This window comes from Trichechus manatus, unplaced genomic scaffold, assembly GCF_000243295.1.
Source record: "Trichechus manatus latirostris isolate Lorelei unplaced genomic scaffold, TriManLat1.0 scaffold00055, whole genome shotgun sequence".
Classification (NCBI taxonomy): Eukaryota; Metazoa; Chordata; class Mammalia; order Sirenia; family Trichechidae; genus Trichechus; species Trichechus manatus.
Window position 1 is genome coordinate 1903614 of NW_004443991.1, and position 23022 is coordinate 1926635.

At 39.7% G+C, this 23022-nt stretch overlaps 1 protein-coding gene across 1 annotated transcript in view; it reads right to left on the bottom strand.

The window, feature by feature from the left end:
- The window catches only part of ABI3BP (ABI family member 3 binding protein), a 289016-nt gene extending 267252 nt beyond the window's left edge, over window positions 1-21764 (bottom strand). Inside the window, exon 1 of the mRNA XM_023732852.1 lies at window positions 21655-21764. Coding sequence (XP_023588620.1) covers window positions 21655-21733 — 79 coding nt within the window. The 5' untranslated portion in view covers window positions 21734-21764. The remainder of the gene's footprint in view (window positions 1-21654) is intronic.
- Between the last annotated feature and the right edge of the window lie 1258 nt (window positions 21765-23022).

A 23022-nucleotide genomic window follows, 5' to 3' on the forward strand; every position in this document is an offset into this window, starting at 1 on the left:
CCCTTTATTAGTTATCATTGCTACATAACAAATTAATCCAAATTCTATTGTCTTAAGCAATAAATATTTATTATCCACATAGTTTCTGTTGATCACAAATCTGAGAGTTGCTTAGCTGGCAGTTCTGGCTCAGAATCTCTCATGAGGTTGTAGTCAAGACATTAGCTAGGCTGCAGTCATCTGAAGGCTTGACTAGGGCTGCCGAATGCACTTCCAAGATGACTCACTCATATGGCTAGCAAGTTGGTAGTGGTTATGGGCAGAAAGCCTCAGTCCCTTACCATACGGATGTATCCACAGGACTGCTTGGGTGTCCTTATGACATGGCAGCTGGCTTACTCCAGATTCGGTGATACAAAGTGTAAACTGCAATGTCTTTTAGGACCTAGCCTCAGAAGTCACACACCTTCACTTCATTTCTGTATTCTAATGGATACACTGACCAGCCACAATTCAGTGAGCAAAGAGACTATGCAAGGGTGTGAATACCAAGAAGTGAGGACCACTGGGGGTCATCTTGGTTATATTTCTATACTTAAAATTTTTGCAGCACCTCTAAATCAACTACCTAAGATAAACTGTGTTCACATTTTAGTTACGAAGCTTGAGAGTTTTCATGGCCAACTCAAAACCCTTTCTGCATGGTCTATGAATAAAGTCCTGATCTTTCCAGCCACTCACTTGATCCATCTATCCTAGTGCTCACTCATTAACAGACATCTTCCTAGACATGCCCTGGTGGGAAGTAGTTAAGAGCTCAGTTGCTAACTGAAAGATCCGGCAGTTTGAATCCACCAGGCGCTCCTTGGAAACCCTATAGGTTAGTTCTACTCTGTCCTGTAGGGTCACTATGAGTCGGAATCGACTCCAAGGTAATGTTTTTTTTAATGGGCCTAGACATGCAGTTCTTAACTTTTTCTTTTTTAATTTTTTTTTATTGTACTTCAGGTGAAGGTTACAGAACAAATAGTTTCTCATTAAACCGTCAGTACACATAGTATTTTATGACATTGGTTAACAACTCCACAACATGTCAACACTCTCTCTTCTCGACCTTAGAGGGCCTTTTTTTTTTTTGTGGTGAAAATATATGTAGCCAAAGATACACCATTTCAAAAATTTCTACACATACAATTCAGTGACATCGATTACGTTCTTCCAGTTGTGCTGCTATTCTCCCTTTAGGTGAAGGTTTACAGAACAAAATAGTTTCTCATTAGACAGTTAGTACATATGTTGCTCTGTGACAATGCTTAAGAACCCCATTACATGTCGACACTGTCCTTACTCAATCTTGGGTTCCCTATCACGAGCAGCTTTCCTGTCCCCTCCTGCCTTCTAGTCCTTGTCCCTGGACTGCTGTGCCTCATTACTCCCATTTTGTTTTATGCGGCTATCCAATCCCTGGCTGAACAGTGAACCTCGGGAGTGACTTCACCACTGAGCTAAAAGGGTGTCCGGCGGCCATACTCTCGGGGTTTCTCCAGTGTCTGTCAGGCCAGTAAATCTGGTCTTTTTTTGTGTGTTAGAATTTTGTTCTACATCCTTCTCCAGCTCTGTACAGAACCCTCTGTTGTGATCCTGGTCAGAGCAGTCAGTGGTGGGCAGTTCTTAACTTTTATTGGCTCCTAGACTTCTTTGAGAAACTGAATATCTAAGGACAAACACCCCTGAAAAACTCATGGACCCCCAAATGCACTGTTTTACATTTCAAGGGTTTTATGATTCCCTGAGCTAAGAAAAGAATCTCTACCTTGCAAACTACATGTACAATGCTTTCAGCTGGCTGCCAAATACAAATGTCACAGTTAATGCTCAACAATAGGCCGAAGTCCAACATTAGCCAAAGGGCTGGCCAAGTCTATGTAAATCAAAATGATATTTACATGAAGTACCAAATTCATCTTTAGTTTCACAATTGTATTTTTCTTGATTGGCCTGGTAAAGTAAACTCTTCATACTTTATAGTGGGCTTTCTTGAGTTTAGGTTACAATAAACAGATGCCTTAGGCTTACGTTAGGCATTAACAAATATATATATATACACACACACACATATATATACACACACAAGTGGAATGACTCTGACGAATACGTCATAAAGTCACCATACCCTTCCAGCCCGAGTTTTAAACATTACTCACCACCAAACAAGGTTAAGTCAATGGTGAATGCTGCCCAGCACCTCAACCAGCTATAGTAAAACATAGGTTTTTTTAAGTATAATAGTTTGCCAGCAAGTTCATCACTAGCACTAGAGATCTCACTATCTCAAGTGAAAATGCACCTTAGAAGCAAGGATGGCAAGACTTTTTCTCACATACTTTGGACATGTTATCTGGAAGGATCAGTTCCTGGAGAAGGACAACATGCTTGGTAGAGAGTCACTGAAAAAGAAGAAGACCCTCAGCGAGATGGGTTGACACAGTGGCTGCAACAATGGGCTCAAGCATAACAATGATTGTGAGGATGGTGCAGGACCAGGCAGTTTCATTCGTTGTACATAGGGTCGCTATAAGTTGGAACTGACTTGATGGCACCTAACAACAACAACAGACATGTTTCGTATACTGAACAGAAAGCACAGGTTCTCCAAATTTATAGAACTATAGTAATTTAGCTAACCTAATATTAACTACATTCTTCCAATTAGTGCCCCAATGTTTGACATTGATTATAGAAAGATCAGTAGTAGTTCTCACTCCATGGCTAACCCCTTATCAGAATCATTGGAGACAGCTGTTTAGTATGCAGATGACGGGATCGGCTACTTCAGAATCTGACATGGCAGTGATACGGAGAGAAAGGGTGGAGGGCGTAAGACTCTTCATACTTAGTAGATTCACTAAGTCAGTAGTTTTCAAAATAATGTCCCAGCATCAGCAGCATCAGCAGCATCAGCATCAATGAGAACTTGAGAAATGCAAATTATCTGACCCATCCTGCCTCAGACCTACGAATCAGAAACTCTGGGGATGGGGAGCACCTTTCTGAGTTGTAACAAGCTCTCCAGGTGATTATGATGCTTTCTTAAGTTTGAGGACTACTAAGTCCTTCCACAGAGCCCTGGTGGCACAATGGTTAAGAGTTTGGCTGCTAACCGAAAGGTTGACAGTTCGAATCCACCAGCCGCTCCTTGGAAACCCAATAGGGCAGCTCTGCTCTGTCCTATAGTGTCACTATGAGTTGGAACCGACTCGACGGCACAGAACAACACGTCCTTCAACAAGAAGCCCTGGTGACACAGTGGTTAAGCGCTTGGCTGCTAAATGAAAGGTCAGCCGTTCAACCCACCAGCTGCTCCATGGGAGAAAGATGTGGCAGTCTGCTGCCATAAGGATTACAGTGCTGAACACTCTATGGAGCAGTTCTACTCTGTCCTAGAGGGTCACTATGAGTTGGAATTGACTCCACAGCAACAGGTTTGGTTTCGGGTTTAAGTCCCTCAACATAATTTGAGATCATTATTCTCAGGTTTGTTAAACAGATGTGATTTCAATAAAACAAAATTCATGAGGTTTCTTTTCCCATTCAGATTTAATCATCTGTCACCAGGCCTTGTGAATGTAGGAAGCAAGGTGGGAGAAAAGACTTTAGTTTCAAAGCATATTAATGGAGATAAATGTTTCTTTAAGGAAGAAAAAGAAACACAAAATAAGAAAAGTCCCTGGAAAGAGATACCCCCAAAAGGATCTTTACTTTGGTAATGTTTATCCGTTAATGTCTTTTAAATTGTTTGGTAACATAACTCACAGGAAGTTTATTTGGTGTTAATGTTTGTGGTATCTTTGTGGCCTCTCAACCTCTAGTCATGCAAAGGAATGTTTGAAATGGATGTTTCTGGGACACTACAAAAACCCTTCAGAGATGACATTTGAGCATTGGATTATGATGACTATGGAAAAGACTACAGTAAATACTTATTGTCTTAATTTTCTAATGTTAGTGAAAACAGATGCTTGGATTGAATGACTGATTCAGAACAAGTGTTATGTAATACAATTCAGCTGACAAATTTAGGGATTATAAAATTAAATGCATGTCCTTTGTAAACAGCTGAAAAGGCTCCTGAAAATATCTGAAAAGGCAGAAATGTTGAAAAATTGTGGAAATAAGATTCCTTACCAAAAGTATGTGGAGAAGGAATTTTCACTAACCTGTAATGTGAAGTATTGGTGTTTTTACAAGTGATTTCGAGGATACTGTTTTATTAGCCATTATGTTGATTCAGTTAAAATATCGATGTTTAAAATGAGTTGCTGTTCCCAAAACAGGATAATAAAAATAGTCACTCACTTCAGTGAAAGGATGGTTTATAAAGAACTTTAAAAAGAAATATATTGTTCTACATGAGAGCAAAACACTAAAATCATGGTAGTATCAATATGTTGATCAGTCAAAAACAATGGTTCATCACACCAAATTTATCAGTTTCTAAGACTATCATCTTTTCCATATTCATCTGTATTACACAGAGAACTAGCACAACAACTCAGCATGGCACACACACATACACACACACACCTGGATCTAGAAAGTTAATTTTTATATACTTTTTTACTAGTTGTTATTTCTGTGTGTCATGGTTGAAAAAAATTTAAAAGCCAATAGAATATCCAAAGTATGGCAAAGATGGCGGAGGGTCTTCCAAGCACAAAGATTAGAACTTGAAAAGACATGGAGACAACAGAAAGACAAACAGTGAGAGGAAAATCTCTAAGTCATCTGTTGAGTACAGCAAAGAAAACAGTGAGCCAGAGGCATGGAGGGGATCAAAGGAGGAGGCTGGTGTGTTGAAATAGTATTTAATGCCTGCAGCTGTGATCCAGTTGCCAACTGGAGGATCACATTTCATGGCAACATTTTATACAGAAGCTCAGTTTCATAGAAATGTGGCTACAAGTCAACTGAAGAGAAGCATGGAATTTCAAGATGTCACTCTGAGGACTAAGGTGCACTTGACCCAAGCCAGGGTGTTTTTAATCACCTCATAATATGCATTTAAAAGTTGGACAATGAGTAAGGAAGACCGAAGAATTGATGCCGTTGAATTCCGGTGTTGGCGAAGAATATTGAATATACCATGGACTGCCAAAAGAACAAACAAATCTGTCTTGAAAGAAGTACAGCCAGAATGCTCCTTAGAAGCAAGGATGGCGAGACTATGTCTCACACACTTTGGACATGTTATCAGGAGGGATCAGTCCCTGGAGAAGGACATCATGCTTGGTAAAGCAGAGGGTCAGCGAAAAAGAGGAAGACCCTCAATGAGATGGATCGACAGAGTGGCTGCAACGATGGGCTCAAACATAGCAATGATTGTGAGGGTGGCGCAGGATGGGGCAGAGTTTCGTTCTGTTGTCCATAGGGCTGCTATAAGTTGGAACTGACTCAATGGCACCTAATGACAACAACAACATTCACTTGAGAATGAACTATGATGTGAATACACAGATATGGTTTGTCCAATCTGACATGCACAGAGCTTATCAGATGAATGCAAATTTGTGCTTTTAGCAAACTTGCTGATGCCAAGAAAAATGGTGAGAAACCACGTTTTCATGCAAATAGAACACTTAGCATGACATAGAAACACCCACGCCTGCTTTGAAAAATATAAAGTGTGCATTGTCTTCCAAAGGGGTGATTTCTGGTAAATCCAAATGGAGGAAGAGTCAGCTGTGAAGAGAAACCTCAGGCCAAACTGGCCAGCAGGAGAGGTGGAAGTCAGGAGAATGCTCTGAGATACTAAGGGAAGGGGAATGTCATCGATTGGATTATGGCCTCCCAAAAATGTGTGTATCAGTATTTGGCTGGGCCATGATTCCCAGTATTGTGTGGTTGTCCTCCATTTTGTGATTGTAATTTTATGTTAAAGAGGATTAGGGTGGGATTGTAACACCCTTACTAAGGTCACATCCCTGATCCAATGTAAAGGGAGTTTCCCTGGGGTGTGGCCTGCATCACCTTTTATGTTATACAAGAGATAAAAGGAAAGGGAAGCAAGCAGAGAGTTGGGGACCTCATACCGCCAAGAAAGCAGTGCCAGGAGCAGAGCGTGTCCTTTGGACCTGAGGTTCCTAGGCTGAGATGCTCCCAGACCAAGGGAAGACTGATGACAAGGACCTTCCTCCAGAGCTGACAGAGAGAGAAAGCCTTCTTCTGGAGCTGATGCCCTGAATTTGGACTTGTAGGCTACTAGACTACTATGAGAGAATAAATTTCTCTTTGTTAAAACCATCCACTTGTGGTATTTCTGTTATAGCAGCACTAGGTGACTAAGACAGGGCGAAAGAAGAAAAGAGGGAAGTAGGAGGGGAAAGAGAAGGAGGCTTAGAGGCTTAGGAAAGAGAGGGACTGAGAACAACAAGAAGGAGGCAGGAAAAACAGTCTCCTCAAGTGACTGATCAGAATGAACCTAAACTAAAAAACCCCCCATCCTCGTTGCTATCAATTTCGACTCATGGCAACCTCGTGTATTACAAAGTAGAACTATTCCATAGGGTTTTCTTGGTTGTAATCTTTACAGAAGCAGATCACCAGGACTTTCTTCTACAGCGCTGTCGGGTGGGTTCAAATAGCCAAACTTTAGGTTAGTGGTGAAGTGCAAACTGTGTGCGCCACCCAGGGACCAGAACAACCCAGTACCTAAGAACAGACCAGACAGACTGAAGCAGGCATCCAGGGGAAAGTCAAATTACCTGGAACTGTACCCCAGGAGATATGGAGAAAAAAATGACCAAGGACCACAACTTGTGCTCCAGAATCTTTCACAATAAAAGGTAAATTGGCTCTGAGAAGGGCCTTCTAAACCCCTGCAGGGAGAGATAAAATAGGACTGGAACGCAAATAACAAGAATTATGTTTAAAAATAATCAGCTGGGCCATGACTCCTCCCTCAGTCTGTTTGAGTGGGGTGCTGACATACCACAGGCCCCAGACACACTAACAGTAATCTAGCAAGAGCGTGTTCTTTTGTTCTGCTTCTTTTCAGAAGCATCATAGTAGACTGCTGTGTCTAGGAGATCTTCCTCCAGCTGCCAGGGCAGGTTAAGAGTTTTCAAAAGTACAGCTTGTCCTTATGTGATCCTGATACTCATATTAAGAAAATCACTATTCAAAATCTTTAAAGTCGCCCTAATATTTATTAGCCAGTAATCAGTTGCCATCAAGTTGATTCTAATTTGTGGTGACCCCACGTGTGTCAAGTAGAACTGTGCTCCACAGTATTTTCAATGGCTGATTTTTCCGTAGTAGATCGCCGGGCCGTTTTTCCGAGGCACACCTGGATGGACTCCAGTCTACAGCCTTTTGGTTAGCAGCTGAGTGCATTATCCATTTGCACCACCAAGGGACTCCAACATTATATATTAGTGGAAGCTAAAAAAGACAACTGGTATTTTTATTATTCCTTTTTCCAAAAAAAAAAAATCTGGTGTTCAGAGGGTTAAGAGGTTCCTCAGGATGACATTTACTCCTGTACTTTATCCAGTAGACCATATGGCTACCGTTCAATATTTAACTTTTTACTTCATAATGAAACTAAAGATTACGGTAAACTTCAGTATGAGAACAAGACTCAACGTTATTTTCCTTCTAATTCTAGTGAAAATGTGAGTAAGCCAAGGAGTAGTCTGTGGCAGTGTTTGAAGAGAATGAACCCAGGAAAGGAAGGGAGGGACAATTCTTTAGGTCATCTGATTCCTTTCTCTAAATTACTGACTAGTGATGCTTTAACTCCACCTAGGAAAGTGAAAGGAGAAGGACACAGTCCTGCCAGCATATCTGAAGCAGGACTGAATCCCAGAGTTCTCTGCCAGCAGGACTTTGGCAGCCACCCCAAACTCCTCCCCAGACGGCACAATCAGATGCTCTCAGGGAAGAAGGGTTTTTACAGCTTGCATGCCCACACACGTGTGCAGTGCGCTCTCAGCGTGGCCCTTGGCAAATCAGAATTTTTTTTTTTTTAATCAACTAGCCGAATGGAAAAATCAAAGGGTGATAGTTAAGGAGAAAAATAAAATCTGAAACTTCACCCCAGTATCTGGCCAGAAGCAATGCACTCCCTGGCTAAGTCCTAGCCAGGATTCATTCAGCGGTCTCAGTGGAGAGGCCTTCCATTTTATTGGAGATACAGTGCAGTACATTTCAAAGATGTTTCAGATTATAAACCATCCTATGGGCTTGAAAGGAGCCTTGATGGCACAGTGGTTAAGAGCCTGGCTGCTGACCAAATGGTCAGCAGTTCAAATCCACCAAGCCATTCCTTGGAAAACCTATGGGCAGTTCTACTCTGTCCTGTAGCGTCGTTGTGAATCGGAATGGACTTGACACCAGCGGTTTTTTTTTTAATTTTTTTATTTTTATGGGCTTGAAAACATCCCTGAGTGGCACAAATGGTTTGCACTTGACTATTAACCTAAAGGTTAGCAGTTGGAACCCACCCAGCGTCCCTGCAGATGAAAAGTCTGGCAAACTGCTTTTGTAAAGATTACAGCCAAGAAAGCCCTATGGAGCAGTTCTACTATGTAACACATGGGGTTGCATGAGTAGGAATCGACTCCATGGCAAAGGTTTGGTTTTTCGGTTTCATGTGCTCTAAAACTATCCTTAACATAAAACAAGCCAGCAAAAAAAAGGAGATGGGCTGGAGTGTATACGGTAACGTGCACAATTAAAAGAACCATTTCCAAAAGGACCTCACACGGCCTGGACCTTCTGAACAAAGAAATTCATTACACTTTTGCTTAACTCCTGTGTTTTGCATAGACTGGGATCATAGGGTACTTTGTTTTCCCTAACATACTACAAGAATTCATTTTTTGCCCCAGTTATGTGTTATGTAACGCTAGTGCGTGGTGACACGGTACAGTAGCTTAACGCCTGCGAGTATTAGTTGTTAAATAAGGATAAAGAATTAAGAGACTACCAGTTTCCTTTAAAACAAATGAATTTTGTGTGGCCAAGTAGTTTTAGATAGAAGGATTTCAAACTCCTTGGAGGCAGGAAATGTCTTACTCATCTTTGTAATCCTAATATGATGAATTTTTAGAATATGTTAATTGAATGACAGAATGAATAAATGTAATCCACAACCCACCACAGCTTCGCAGATCTAGATTCTGAGATTTTGTAAAAGTAATGAGTAGCACTGTATTCTGTCACCAAAAAAAAAGTTAAATCTCAACTTTAAACATTTCCTTATTTTGTATACCTTAAGTAAGAAATCTTAATTTTCCAAATAATACTTTAAAACCCTGGAACAAAGCAATAAGAACATAAAAATCACCTTTAAATTGATATAAAATTTAAATAGCAAAATAATTTACTTCCAACTTTTTAAATTTTATTCCTCACTCATCTAAAAAGATTTATTAAGCACTCACACATGCAAATTTTCAAAAGCTATAAATCAGTGGTTCTCAACCCTGGCCATATGAGAATCATCTGAGGAATTTCAAAAAATATCCCACTTCAGATCAATTAAATCATAATTGGGTGGAGAGGCAGAGTAGTACCAATATACTTTTTTTTAACTTTTTGGTTATTCTAATGTACAGCCAGAGTCAAAACTGTTGGGATAGATGTTATAGTATTTATACTCATAACCTATTGCCGTCAAGTCAGTTCTGACTCATAGCGACCCTACAGGACAGAATAGAATTGCCCCATAGGGTCTCCAAGGAGCGGCTGGTGGATTCGAGCTGCAGACTTTTTGGTTAGCAGCCGAGCTCCTAACTGCTGTACCATCAGGGCTCCAGACTAGCTCTAAAGCTCCTAAATTTCTATCAGCATCACTGGGCATACAAGTTAGGGCTTTGATAGATCAGGGAAACCTACATTACTCTATAAAAAGTCTGTTTGTGGAAGGTTTTTGGTAGGGAACCCAAATTAACATTAAGAGTCATAGAGTAAGTCCTGATTTAGTCTTGCTATCCCCAGAACTTTTCCAAAGTAGCCTGAGACTTCAAAGCCAACTCATCCTACTATGTATCCCTGAGCCTTTGGTACTATCCCAACAAATGAAGAGACTGTGGGCTACAGAAACCCCTTGTAGAATTAAAAATTCTAGGAGATTCTGGGTATCATATTTAGAACCTTTTCTGTGTACAGCCTAATTCTATGTTTTGATTCCCAACAGTGCATGGGAAAGGGTTGCTTCGTCAACACCAAAGAGGATCTGAGGGAAGAAAGTTCAACAGCCATTCCAGTTGTGTCCATCAGACCCACTGCTAAAAGTGTACTTTCTTTCTCCGAACATGAATTTAATTCAACCTTACAGCATTACATCCAGCTACTCTAAAAAGTCAGTCATTGATGTTTCAGGAGCACATTCTTATGGGGACTATATCATCAACTTGAGTACTTTTTCTGATGCTTTCTATTTTCCTTTGAAGAATGGTGGCATTTGAGTCTTACAACGAAAGGATTTCTATTTGGGGGAGATTTGCTTTGCATATTCTTCTACATGGTAGATTTTCACACTTGATGGACCACAGAGGAAACCAACAATTGAATCTAGGCATTGACCGTCCTCTTGCTTACAGAAAATGAAATGCACACTGGGTGCTGAATATTTACCTTGAATCTTGAACTGTCAGGTTATCTATCTCAGCTCTCAGGGATTTCCTAGAATCAACTTCAACCCACGGAAGAAGACAAACTAGAAGTTGCCTACTGGGCATTTGCAGCTAAAGGCTGAATGCTGTAAGCAGCGGGAGAGTTTTCATGCTCAAACTCATATATTCTCTGGGGTTAGACTTCCTGTGTCTATAGTTTCACTGTTGTCACTTACTAAGCTGAGTGACTTCAAGCAGCCATTAAGCATTTCATGGCAGTCTAAGGTAGCCCCTAATGATCCCTGCCTGCATCCCCTTGTGTAATTCCCTCCCTACAGTGTGGGCAGACCTTTAACTTCTAACCATAACATACAGCAAAGGTGATGGGCTATCACTTCTATACATAGGCTACAGAGACTGTGATTTCCATCTTGCCTGAAGACTGTTTTGGGCTTGTGCACTTTGATAAGGTGGCCATAGTAGAGAGGTGCATGTGGCCAAGAGCTGACGTGAATTCCAGCCAACACTAGTGAGCAAATGAGGTCCTCATCCAATGACCCTCAAGGAACTGAATTCTGTCAATTACCACATGAACTTTGATGCAGATCCTTCCCCAATCAAGTCTTCAGACAAGACCTCAGCCCTGGCCAACACCTTAATTGCAGCCTTGTGAGAGATCTTGAAGCAGAGGTCCCAGCTAAGCCAGACCCAGACCCAGACTGCTGACCCACTGAAACTGTGAGATAATAAGTGTTGTTTTAAGCTGCGGAGTTTGTGGTAAATTGTTATGCAGCAATAGGTAACTAACACACTCTTCAAGTTTAGTTCCTCATCTGTAAAATGAGGATAATTTCTGTACATGTTTCATAGGTGTGAGAATAAAATGAGGTGATTTATATAAGCATTAACATTAAACACTGTTCCTGATACATAGTAATATATTTGTTATTACTGTATTTTTTTTTTTTTTTTTGCCAAATCAATTTTTTTTTAATTGTACTTCAGGTGAAAGTTTACAGAACAAATAGTTTCTAATGAAACAGTAGTACACATATTGTTTTATGACATTGGTTAACAACCCCATGACATGCCAAACTTCTCCCTTCTCGACTTTTTGGTGAAAATATACATATATTACTGTATTTTTAAATGTTATTTTAATGGAACATATGTAGTTAAGGTATGTATTTAAGCCATTGGTTTTATATTTTATCTTTAGCAAGTTCTTCCTTTAGCTGATACAACTTATATTTACTTTTTTGGGTCATTGTAACAATTTTTTTTTTTTTTTTTTGGTCATAGACCAAGAGACAGTCGTTGGAACAGAACAAGAGGATGCTGTGTGGTTTAAAATCAGGAAATGTGTGAGTCAGGGTTGTATACTTTTACCATACTTATTCAATCTGTACGCTGAGCAAATAGTCTGAGAAGCTGGACTATAATTTACCTCCTGGTCCTGCACCATTCTCACAACCGTTGCTATGTTTGAGCCCATTGTTGCAGCCACTGTGTCAATCGATCTCATTGAGGGTCTTCCTTTTTTTTGCTGACCTTCTACTTTACCAAGCATTATGTCCTTCTCCAGGAACTAGTCCCTCTTAATAGCATGTCCAAAGTATGTGAGATGAAGTCTCGATATCCTTGCTTCTAAGGAGCATTCTGGCTGTACTTCTTCTAACAGAGAATTGTTCATTCTTCTGGCCTAATCAAACCAAACACAATGAATGCCATTGAGTTGATTCTGACTCATAGCAACCCATAGAATATATATAGAGTAGAACTGCCCCATAGTGTTTCCAAGGAGCAGCTGGTGGATTCGAACTGCTGACCTTTTGGTTATCAGCCGAACGCTTAACCCCTGCGCCACCAGGGCTCCGTTCTTCTGGCAGTCCATGGTATATTCAATATTCTTCACCAACACCATAATTCAAATGCATCACTTTTTCTTCTGTCTTCTGTATTTATTGTCCAGCTTTTGCATGCATATGAGGCAACTGAAAATATCATGGCTTGGGTCAGGAGCACCTTAATCCTCAAAGTGACATCTTCTCTTTTTAACACTTTAAAGAGGTCTTTTGCAGCTGATTTGCCCACTGCAATACATCTTTTGATTTCTTGACTGCTACTTCCATGGGTGTTGATTGTGGATCCAAGCAAAATGAAATCCTTGACAACTTCAATCTTTTCTCCATTTATCATGATGTTGTTTATTGGTCCGGTTGTGAGAATTTTTGTTTTCTTTATGTTGAGGTGTAATCCATGCTGAAGGCTGTAGTCTTTGATCTTCATCAGTAAGTGCTTCAAGTTCTTTTCACTTTCAGCAAGCAAAGTGTATTATCTGCATATCAAAGGTTGTTAATGAGTCTTCCTCCAATCCTGATGCTGCATTCTTCTTCATATAGTCCAGCTGCTCAGATTATTTGCTCAGCATACAGACTGAATAAGTATAGTGAAAGGATACAAACTTGACTCACACTTTTCCTGATTTTAAACCACACAGCATCTTCTTGTTCTGTTCCAATGACTGTCTCTTGGTCTATATACAGATTCGTCATGAGCAAAACTAAGTCTTCTGGAATTCCCATCCTTTGCAATGTTATCCATAATTTGTTATGATCCACACAGTCAAATGTCTTTTCATAGTCACTAAAACACAGGTAAACTTCTTTCTGGTGTTCTCTGCTTTCAGCCAAGATCCATCTGACATCAGCAAATGATATCCCTCGTTCCATGTCCTCTTCTGAATCTGGCTTGAATTTCTGGAAGTTCCCTGTCGTACTGCTATAGTCATTTTTGAATTATCTTCAGCAAAATTTTACTGGCGTGTGATATTAATGATATGATATTCTTCAATAATTTCTGCATTCTGTAGGATCACCTTTCTTTGGAATGGGTACAGATATGGATCTCTTCCAGTCGGTTGGCCAGGTAACTGTCTTCCAAATTTCTTGGCATAGACAAGCAAATGCTTCCAATGTTGCATCCATTTGTTGAAACATCTCAGTTGGCATTCCATCAATTCCTGGAGCCTTGTTTTTCGCCAATGCTTTCAGTGCATCTCGTATTCTTCCTTCAGTACCATCGGTTCTTGATCATATGCTACCTCCTGAAATGGTTGAATATTGACTAGTTCTTTTTGGTACAGTGACTCTGTGTATTCCTTTCATCTGATTTTGATGCTTCCTGCGTCGTTCAAGATTTTGCCCATAGAATCCTTCAATACTGCAACTCAAGTCTTGAATTTTTTCCTCAGTTATTTCAGCTTGAGAAATGCCTGAAATCCTTGACAACTTCAGTATTTTCTCTATTTAAGCCATTGGTGTTATAGTTTATCTTTAGCAAATTCCTCCTTTAGCTGATACTATTTATATTTACTTTTTTGGGTCATTATAATTTTTTTAATTTTATTTTTCTAATAATCACTCACATTAGATTATTCTATTTATCTTTTAGTTTAAATTTATTCTTAGAGTACTTTTATTAAGTTCATCTATTTACCTTCAATAATTTCACTTTCTTTTACACCCACTTGTATAAATTACAAGGAAACAGGCAAATGGGAAATCTCTCTGAGGATGGTGACCCAGGTAGAATGGCTGGTCATATCTCCTTTTGCCTGTCCCTTCATTAGATACCTCACTTTTTTCTTAGACAAACCTCCTGCCTACTTACATTAACCTATAAATCATTTAAGCTGTCTTTTCTGTAATACAGTATTGATGCGTTCTTCTAATCTTAAGTGTTTCCCTTTGCCCTGTTAACTGGCCAAACAATAACAACAAAAAAGAAATAATAAAATTCGTTAATGTTTAGTCATGGCCCAATATAGTAGTCCAGAAAACTAAATTTAATTAGTAAATGTATAATAACATCTAAGTAACTTTATTATAAAACCTCAAGTTCTACACATGATAGTCTTAGCATCGAAACAAATCATACTTGATGAATTTTTACATTCTTCTTTTTATTGTGATAAAATTATATATAAAATATTTGTCAATTTTACAATTTTTCATGTATAATTCAGTGACATTATGTTTACCTTGTATGATATTTGTTATTTTGTGACTGACATTTCATTCAGCATAATTACATTCCTAACATAAGTTTCATTTATAATCTTATTAATGAATCTCATTCAGTTTTACCTAGCAGGTACTCAATAAACATTGCTTGACAAAAAAAAAAAAAAATTCAAAACTGCCAAGATACTTTATAGTTATAAAAGATGCTAAAACTTTTTTTATTTTCTTTTAGTAGTGGAAGCATTTTTTTCCCAACGCACTCTTTAATAGAATCCCACCAATATGTATTACGCAGATAAAAGTGGAACTCCACCCACTAGGCTTCATTTTACACTCACCACTGCTACCCCCCCCCCACCTCAACTTCCTTGTCCTAGGTTGGAAGAGATCCCAGCCCCTCGCAAGCATCAGTTGCCATTTGGATAAATGGACTGGGCCACTTCCAAATGAGGCAGGTAGGGCTCCATGGCAAGTGAGAGCAAGACTGCAGGTAAATGGCTGGAAATGTATACAGAGCAAGATGTAGGCGCTCTCCTCTCCAAAGTCAATATTCTGTTTCCTCTTTGTAATCAATCCTGTGGTGTCAGGGCAGATAGGGACAAGGCAGGCACAGTTGCATCCTATGTAGATGTCCCAATCTTGGCTTCCCCTCTCAGCACTTTACCACCAGCTGAGCTCTGGCCCCAGGAATTGCTTGGGCTCTTGCTGTACAACTACCTCTGTAGGGAAAGCCCCTCACCTGTCTGTCACCCTCCTTCTTGCCCCTGCTTATGTTTGTTCCTCAGGCTTGGGTACTTTATTTTCTCTTAATTCTTTACCTTTCAGTCTGGATTGGGTCCTCTGGCTGCTCTCAAACCTCTTTGTACCTAACCCAGATTGGAGGATGATCTCTCTCTATGTAATTATCCCTCTTTCTCCTTTGTCTCCTCTGTTAACTGGTCAACCTCCTGTAGACAGGTGCCAAGCCTTGCCTTCTCATCCTAAGTGATTTGCATATACGTGGAATACAATACATTAATTGAACAAATTATCTGAACATATAGGAGGAAAGTGAAATTGCATAGAAATTAAAAGTATGGTCTCTTGCCACCTGCTGATTGTGTAACTTTGGGCAAATTACTTAAACTTTGAGGTAAATAACTTAAACTCTGCTCTGTAAAAAGGAGGAAATGAGACACCTGCCTTAGAGGGGCACTTCGAGAATTTACTTAGCTTTTCCACGTAAAAAATGATTAGTTCTAAAGTACCACGTGAAGTTTCACCTCAAAGAATATTATCTAGATAATAATATTAATGATAACAGGTATTGATAGCTATGATAGTTATTATTATTTTCTTTGCCCCTGGGTTTGGAGTTATCCCTGGAGTCAGGATTTCTGTCCTGTCAGGTAAGAATCCAAGAGAGGAGCCAGCTGCCTCTTGCCTCTGCCATGTGCCAAGAATTGTGCCCAAGATCCCCATGCTCTCCAGCCATCTGATTACACTTGTATCTGGGATGTTCCTCTGTGGTTTTCCTCACAGGTGCCTCAGGAGGCGTGATAGACTTGCCTAAAATAGCCTTCTCGTCTGGCAGACTGTAATCTACTGACACAGGCGCTTCTGCAAAGAGGCACGTCAAGCAGTTGGTGTCCTATTATAAGTTTTTGTTGGCTCCTTTCACCACATATTGTTCTCAGTGGTTTTTATTTTAGCTTTTAAGCCAGGAAAATTTTAAAGGAAAAATAAAAGTTCTGTGGTGCCAAGAAAAAGATTCCGAGAGGTAGCTAGAGCACAGAGACTTTCAAAGGAGTAAAACAAAGTGGTAATTCTTCTCTAGGGTCTGGGTCTAACTCTCCTCCTGGAAAACAAGCTCGTGAGGATCTTGCCCTCAGACTCCACGAGGCCTTTCCCTTCTCTGCAGAAAAGCTGAGCCCCCCGCAAAGGTGCATCTTCCCATAGAGAAGAACAATGATTGGCCTTCTGGGCAAAAAATGGTCAGGCTAGACTGCAATGGAGGCCTTCCCTCCTTGTTATGTAGTACAACCTTGAACTCCCTTACCCTACCTTTCCATCAACAACATTCCACCCCCCAGCATGCTGCCCCCCAAGAGATTTGCCTTACAGTTTGGATACAAGATCATATGATATTTAGTGTGCATATTTTTTAATGTTGACCTACTTGTCTATGATCCAGTAAGTGTTTATTGAATACCTGTTTTGTGTCAGATCCTTTACTGAAAGTTCTACATCTCTTATCTCATTTAATCCTAGCAATACTATGAGATAATTATCATTATTCCTACTTTACAGATGAGAAAACTGAGGCTTGGCCAAGGTAAATGACTTGCCAAAGAATATAGTCATTAAGTGTGGAGCTGAGAATAGCTCTATTAATAATTGTCTCTAATTTATACTCTAGGAGCCCTGGTGGCACAATGGTTAAGAGCTTGGCTGCTAACCTGAAGGGTGGTAATTCGAACCAACCCAGTGGCTCCATGGGGAAAAAGACTTGGCTATCTGCTCCCGTAAAGATTACAGCCAATAACAGACACATAAGGAAATGCTCACGATCACTAGCCATTAGAGAAATGCAAATCAAAACTACAATGAGATGCCATCTCTCCCTGACATTACTGGCCCAAATCAAAAAAAAGAAAAGAACAAATGTTGGAGAGGCTGCTGGGAGACTGGAACTCTTATGCACTACTGGTGGGAATGCAAAATGATACAACCATTTTGGAAAACAATATGGCACTTCCTTAAAAAGCTAGGAATAGAAATACCATAGGATCCAGCAATCCCACTCCTAGGAATGTATCCTAAAGAAATAAGAGCCATCACACGAATAGACATATGCACACCCATGTTCATTGAAGCATATTCACAATAGTAAAAAGATGGAAACAACCTAAGTGCCCATCAACAGATGAATGGATAAACTGACTATGGTACATACACACAATGGAATACTATGCAACAATGATGAAACTGTGAAACATCTCACAACATGGATGAATCTAGAGGGCATTATCTGAGTGAAATAAGTCAGTCACAAAAGGACAAATATTGTATGAGACCACTATTATAAAAACTCATGAAAAGGTTTATACACAAAAAGAAACAATCTTTGATGGTTATGAGGGAGAGGAGGGATGGGAGGGAAAAAAACACTAAACAGACAATAGATAAGTGGTAACTCTGGTGAAGGGTAAGACAGTACACAATACTGGGGAAGCCAGCACAACTTGTCCAAGGCAAGGTCATGAAAGCTCCATAGACGCTTCCAAACTCCCTGAGGGACCAAATTACTGGGCTGAGGGCTGGGGACCATGGTTTTGCGGGACATTTAGCTCAATCATCATAACATAGTTTATAAAGAAAACGTTCTACATCCTACTTTGATGAGTAGCGTCTGGGATCTTAACAGATTGTGAGCAGCCATCTAAGATACTCCACTGGTCCCACTTCATCTGGAGCAAGGGAGAATGAAGAAAACCAAAGACACAAGGGAAAGATTAGTCCAAAGGACTATTGGACCACAAGTACCACAGCCTCCACCAGACTGAGTCCAGCACAACCAGATGGTACCTGGCTACCACCACCAACTGCTCTGACAGGGATCACAATAGAAAGTCTTGGACAGAGCTGGAGAAAAATGTAGAACAAAATTCTAACTCACAAAAAAAGACCAGACTTACTAGTCTGACAGAGACTGGAGAATCTCCGAGAGTATGGCCCCTGGACACCCTTTTAACTCAGTACTGAAGTCACTCCTGAGGTTCACCCGTCAGCCAAAGATTAGACAGACCCATAAAATGAAAAGAATAAATGGGCACACCAGCCAACGGGCAAGGATGAGAAGGCAGGAGGGGACAGGACAGCTGATAATGAGGAACCGAAGGTCGAGAAGGGGAGAGTGTTGACACTTCATGGGGTTGGCAACCAGTGTCACAAAACATTATGTATATTAATTGTTTAATGAAAAACTAATTTTCTCTGTAAACCTTCAACTAAAGCACAGTAAAGAATTAAAAAAAAATAAAAGATTACAGCCAAGAAAACCCCATGGGACAGTTCTAATCTGTCACATGGGGTCATGATGAATCGAAACTGACTCAGCAGCACTTAACAACAACTCATACTCTAAGCTCTCAAAAAGTAAGCAAGAAACTTCCAGTAACTTATTTTGTATAACAAGGTATATGAGTAGGTATGCAAATAAACATAAAACACGTAACAAGTGATTTCTTATATATGACCAAGATGATAATGGCAATGAAGACAATGATCATTAAGTTACTTTACATCGTACCTTCATCTCATCTATAATGAGGACACGTACTTGGGAAAATGTGAAAATTAAGGTGATGTATTTAAGAGCTTTACAAGAAACAACTTTATTTACGGGAAGGGTAGTGTTCACATGTAAACTGCAGAATAGGGTTTATAAGGTCCAGGGGAGCCTGCTTGCCAAGGCGAGAGGCAAACTTGAACACAGATTCCGGTCAGAGGCTCGGGATCCGGTCCTGGCTTGAGAAAGTTGCTTAGGCTCCCCTGCCCCATTGTGTCTTCACTTGTAATAAATAAATGGTTAAACTAGGTCAGTGGTTCCCAAATAGGGGTCTGTGATGAAGTTTTCATCAGTCTGTGGTAAAATGAGAAAAATAAGGACAGTGGGCTTATTCATGTAATTAGATTCATTTTTTTTATAAATCTGTTAAAAGAGCTTGCTTTTATGAACGATGTTCCCCCCCACCACCACCTTTCCACATTCTTACATGGCAAAATTGAAGTATTCCCTGGATTCTGAACCTGATAAAAAATTAATTAATTATTTTTTAAAAAAAGCAACTTTTTACTGATCTATAAATCCAAAAGTCTGGAAACCATTAGACTAGAAGATCAATAATGTCCTTTCTACCTCCAACATTCTACTGTCTTGTTAAGTCACAAATATTATTTAAGTAACGTGAAAGTAGGAAGGAAGAAAAAGAGAAAAACCTTTTATCCTTTTTTTCTTATTTCACTCAGCATTTTCCAAAATGTGTTCTATGAAAGACAACCCCTGGCGGGATATTATAGCTGCTCTACTAGAAAAAGGATTCTTGGCCACATGAGTTTGGAAAACAAAGGGTTAACAAAGTTGGACAGGGCTCTTTACTGAGAAATTTTCAGAACCTGTGAAATACTAACATCTATTGTGACTCCCCAAAAGCTTGAAATGCTTCAGAAGTTACAGGCGGAAGCAGATGTGCCATGCACTCCGCCCAGCGCGCACACACACGCACATACACACTTTTGAGGACGATACACCTATTACCGGAATTCAGTTTTAGAAAGGCCACTTCAGCTAAAAGAAAAGTTCCTCAGTAGCTTTCATAATAAAGAAAAAAAATATCATTAGAAACAAGAGAACTTGTCATTCATTTTATAACTATTATAATTTGACTGTGTTTCAAACTACTAAAATTATGGGTATTTTAAATTTACAGTAGAAACGTGGATGAAAATACCGCAGATTAAAGCACAAAGAACTAGGAAAAGCTTCTGACCTAACTGACAACTATGATTTTTTTTTTCCTACCACTGCAAATAAAGGAAAATTGTGTCAAGAGATTTTATCCAGGGATTGCAACACGATAATGAAAGCACTTGGAATTCAGAGAAGTTTGCAGTAACAAAACTATGGCTATCATCCCATCACAGTGAATACAAAGTAAAATAAAACCATCTGTAGGTATTGAGCCTGAGAAAACCCTGAATCCTCATAAATGGTAGGTCCTTGTCAAGTATTTCATCAGTAAGGACAAATAATTCTGAATGCTTACGGTTCATAATTGATTTGTGTAGATACTTTCAGTATGACCGAGTGACAAAATTCTTGGGAGAAGAAAAAGATCTAATAGTGTTTGTTTATATTTTTCTTTGCATAATTACTTAACCACAGTTGAAAAGGTTTACTGAGCCTTTTTTCTTATTGCTTTTCACAGTATCATGTGAAATATCAACTATCCAAACTTTTCAGCCTTCACGTTCAGAACTCAAGTTTCACTTTACACACTGAGGAGAGATCAGCTTTCACTTGGGACAGAGGATCCTAGAGCAAACTATCCAGAGAGAGGGTCTAACAATAATCTTTCATGTGTTCTGACACTAATAGCCTTTCCTTCTGACTCTATGCATACCTGCTTTTTGGACAAGCCTGTAGCTCTGCTTTGCCTCGACCGATATTTTCCATCGTAACTGTACTGTAAGTCTCAGCCCATTTTTCATAATCCTGCTGACTACAGCAGTCTGCAACCATAAAAAGCCTTTACAGACTGAGAATTGGCTTAGAAAAGTACCTCTGCAAAGAAACAAAAGTACATGCAGCATTTATGTTCAAAGACAGCAAGAGTCTCTTGTTTGGTGCTAATGGGTTCAAACATGTTTTTAGGGTCTAAATTTAAAGGTTTTCATTTTCTTCCAATGACATTTGTAAACAAAATACCAACACTAAAATGAGAGCAAGTTAGCAAGGAAAAAGGGAAGTATGCTGTCCAGCAAATCAAACCCTCCTCCAGATACTGGAGAGAAGTGTCTACAGACAAGCACACAGCCACTTTGGTGCTCCATGCCTGGAAGCCCCTCAACCTCCAGGTTATGCGTGCAGCTTATACCAAACATCCAAGGTTTCAGAATTAGCTTCTTTTAAACTTTAAGCTAATAATAGTTTCCTCTCTGGGTAGGGGAATAAAAACACCAAACAACTCTTTTTAACAGACTGCAATACCCAACAACATAATAAGATTCAATATAAAGATACTGTAGTTTGAAACTATGCCATTCAAGTCACTGTGAACATCTGCTAAACTTAATTCAGAAGCTGGTTTTCATTTTTGCAATAAAGAGCTCCAGTTGAAAAGTAAATTAACGGGGGCGGGGGGGGGAGTAAAAGTTTTAAGTGATTCCTTCACATATTTGAACTTTGCCTTTCGGCAGAATAACTCTATTCCCCCACATGGTAAAGCAGATCATATTTAATATCAAAACATCAAAACTCCTATCTCTTAAACATTATTTTTAAAACATAAAACATCAGAGCTACTTGCCTTTTGGCAATTTCTGTGCATTTCCCAGGGCTAGTGCAATACTTCCACAGAGAAGGAGACACCCCAGGCTGGAGAGCATGTTGCATTTGCCACCTCGCACGGGGAGTGATGCTGGTGGGTGTCTCGCAACCCTGGAGCTGCATTTAAGTGGACTGTCTCCCAGAGGCAGAGGCGGGCGGCTGCACTTAGCAGTGCCGTGGGCTTACTCACAGGGGGTGGAGACAAGATGACATCACACCCATTCCCACACACACCAAAAAAAAAAAGAAAGTAGGCACAACAGCAAAAACATATCATCACATTTCCCTCTGCTAGTTTGTTTCTGTCTGTCTTTTCTCATCCCTCTGTGATATAAACTTGAAATGATGGTTAATCTGTATTTGCAAAAGAAAAAATACCTAGGCAGTTTTGAAACATTCAGTGAACTATGTTAAAAATCTGGGAAAGATGTGCTTAAAGCCATTGGAACATACAAGCTATAAAATAAAACCCTATTAGGAAGGAAAGTGTTTTTAATTAGCCAGTAAGCCAATCTAGTTCTTTTAAATGGGAGTGGACCCATAAAAATACACTTCCAAGCATTCTGCAGTTCCAATATTATGAGAAGTACTTAAGAGAAAGTCCATGGCTCCACAGAAATAAATCTATATAATACATGAGTATATACATATGTTTACACAGGCAGAGACATACATACAGATATTCTATGGATAAAGATATAGAGAGGAGAGTACTAACACCAATTGGTCCCCAGCTCTGGGCCAGGCTCTGCAATCATGTCTTTACCTACATTATTGCATTTTAATGCTCACAATGACTGTGCAAGAGATATCTTCTTATCCCCATTTCATCAGCAAGAAAAACTGAGGCTCAAAAAAGTATCCTTACCAAGCCAGGATATTCAAAATGGTTAATAATGTGGATGGAATTTGGGTAGAACGCATTGTGGTTTTCATTTTGGATGCCACTTATTAGTTATGTGCCCCTGAACAAACTTTACTGATGTATTATCAATATTGATTAAATTGAAGTGTGCTCCTGCTAGACACTGATCTAATCAATTACATGTATTAACACATGCAACCTACCCTCGAAACAATCTACAAGGCAGGCATTATCCTCATCCTCCGTTTTATAGGTAGGGAAACTAGCATGGGAGGTTACGTGAAAGGCCACAGTGCTAGGAAGCAAGGGAGCTGGCATTTTAAGCAGCAATTTAGCCCCAGAGCTTCCACTCTTAACTACTAAATTTTAAACTCTAAAATAGAAATGATAGCACCCACTTCATAAATTTGCTGGCAAGATTTAAAGAAAGTACTTACTACAGTGCCTGGCACACAGGAATCACACTCACTGAATCCTGGAGCC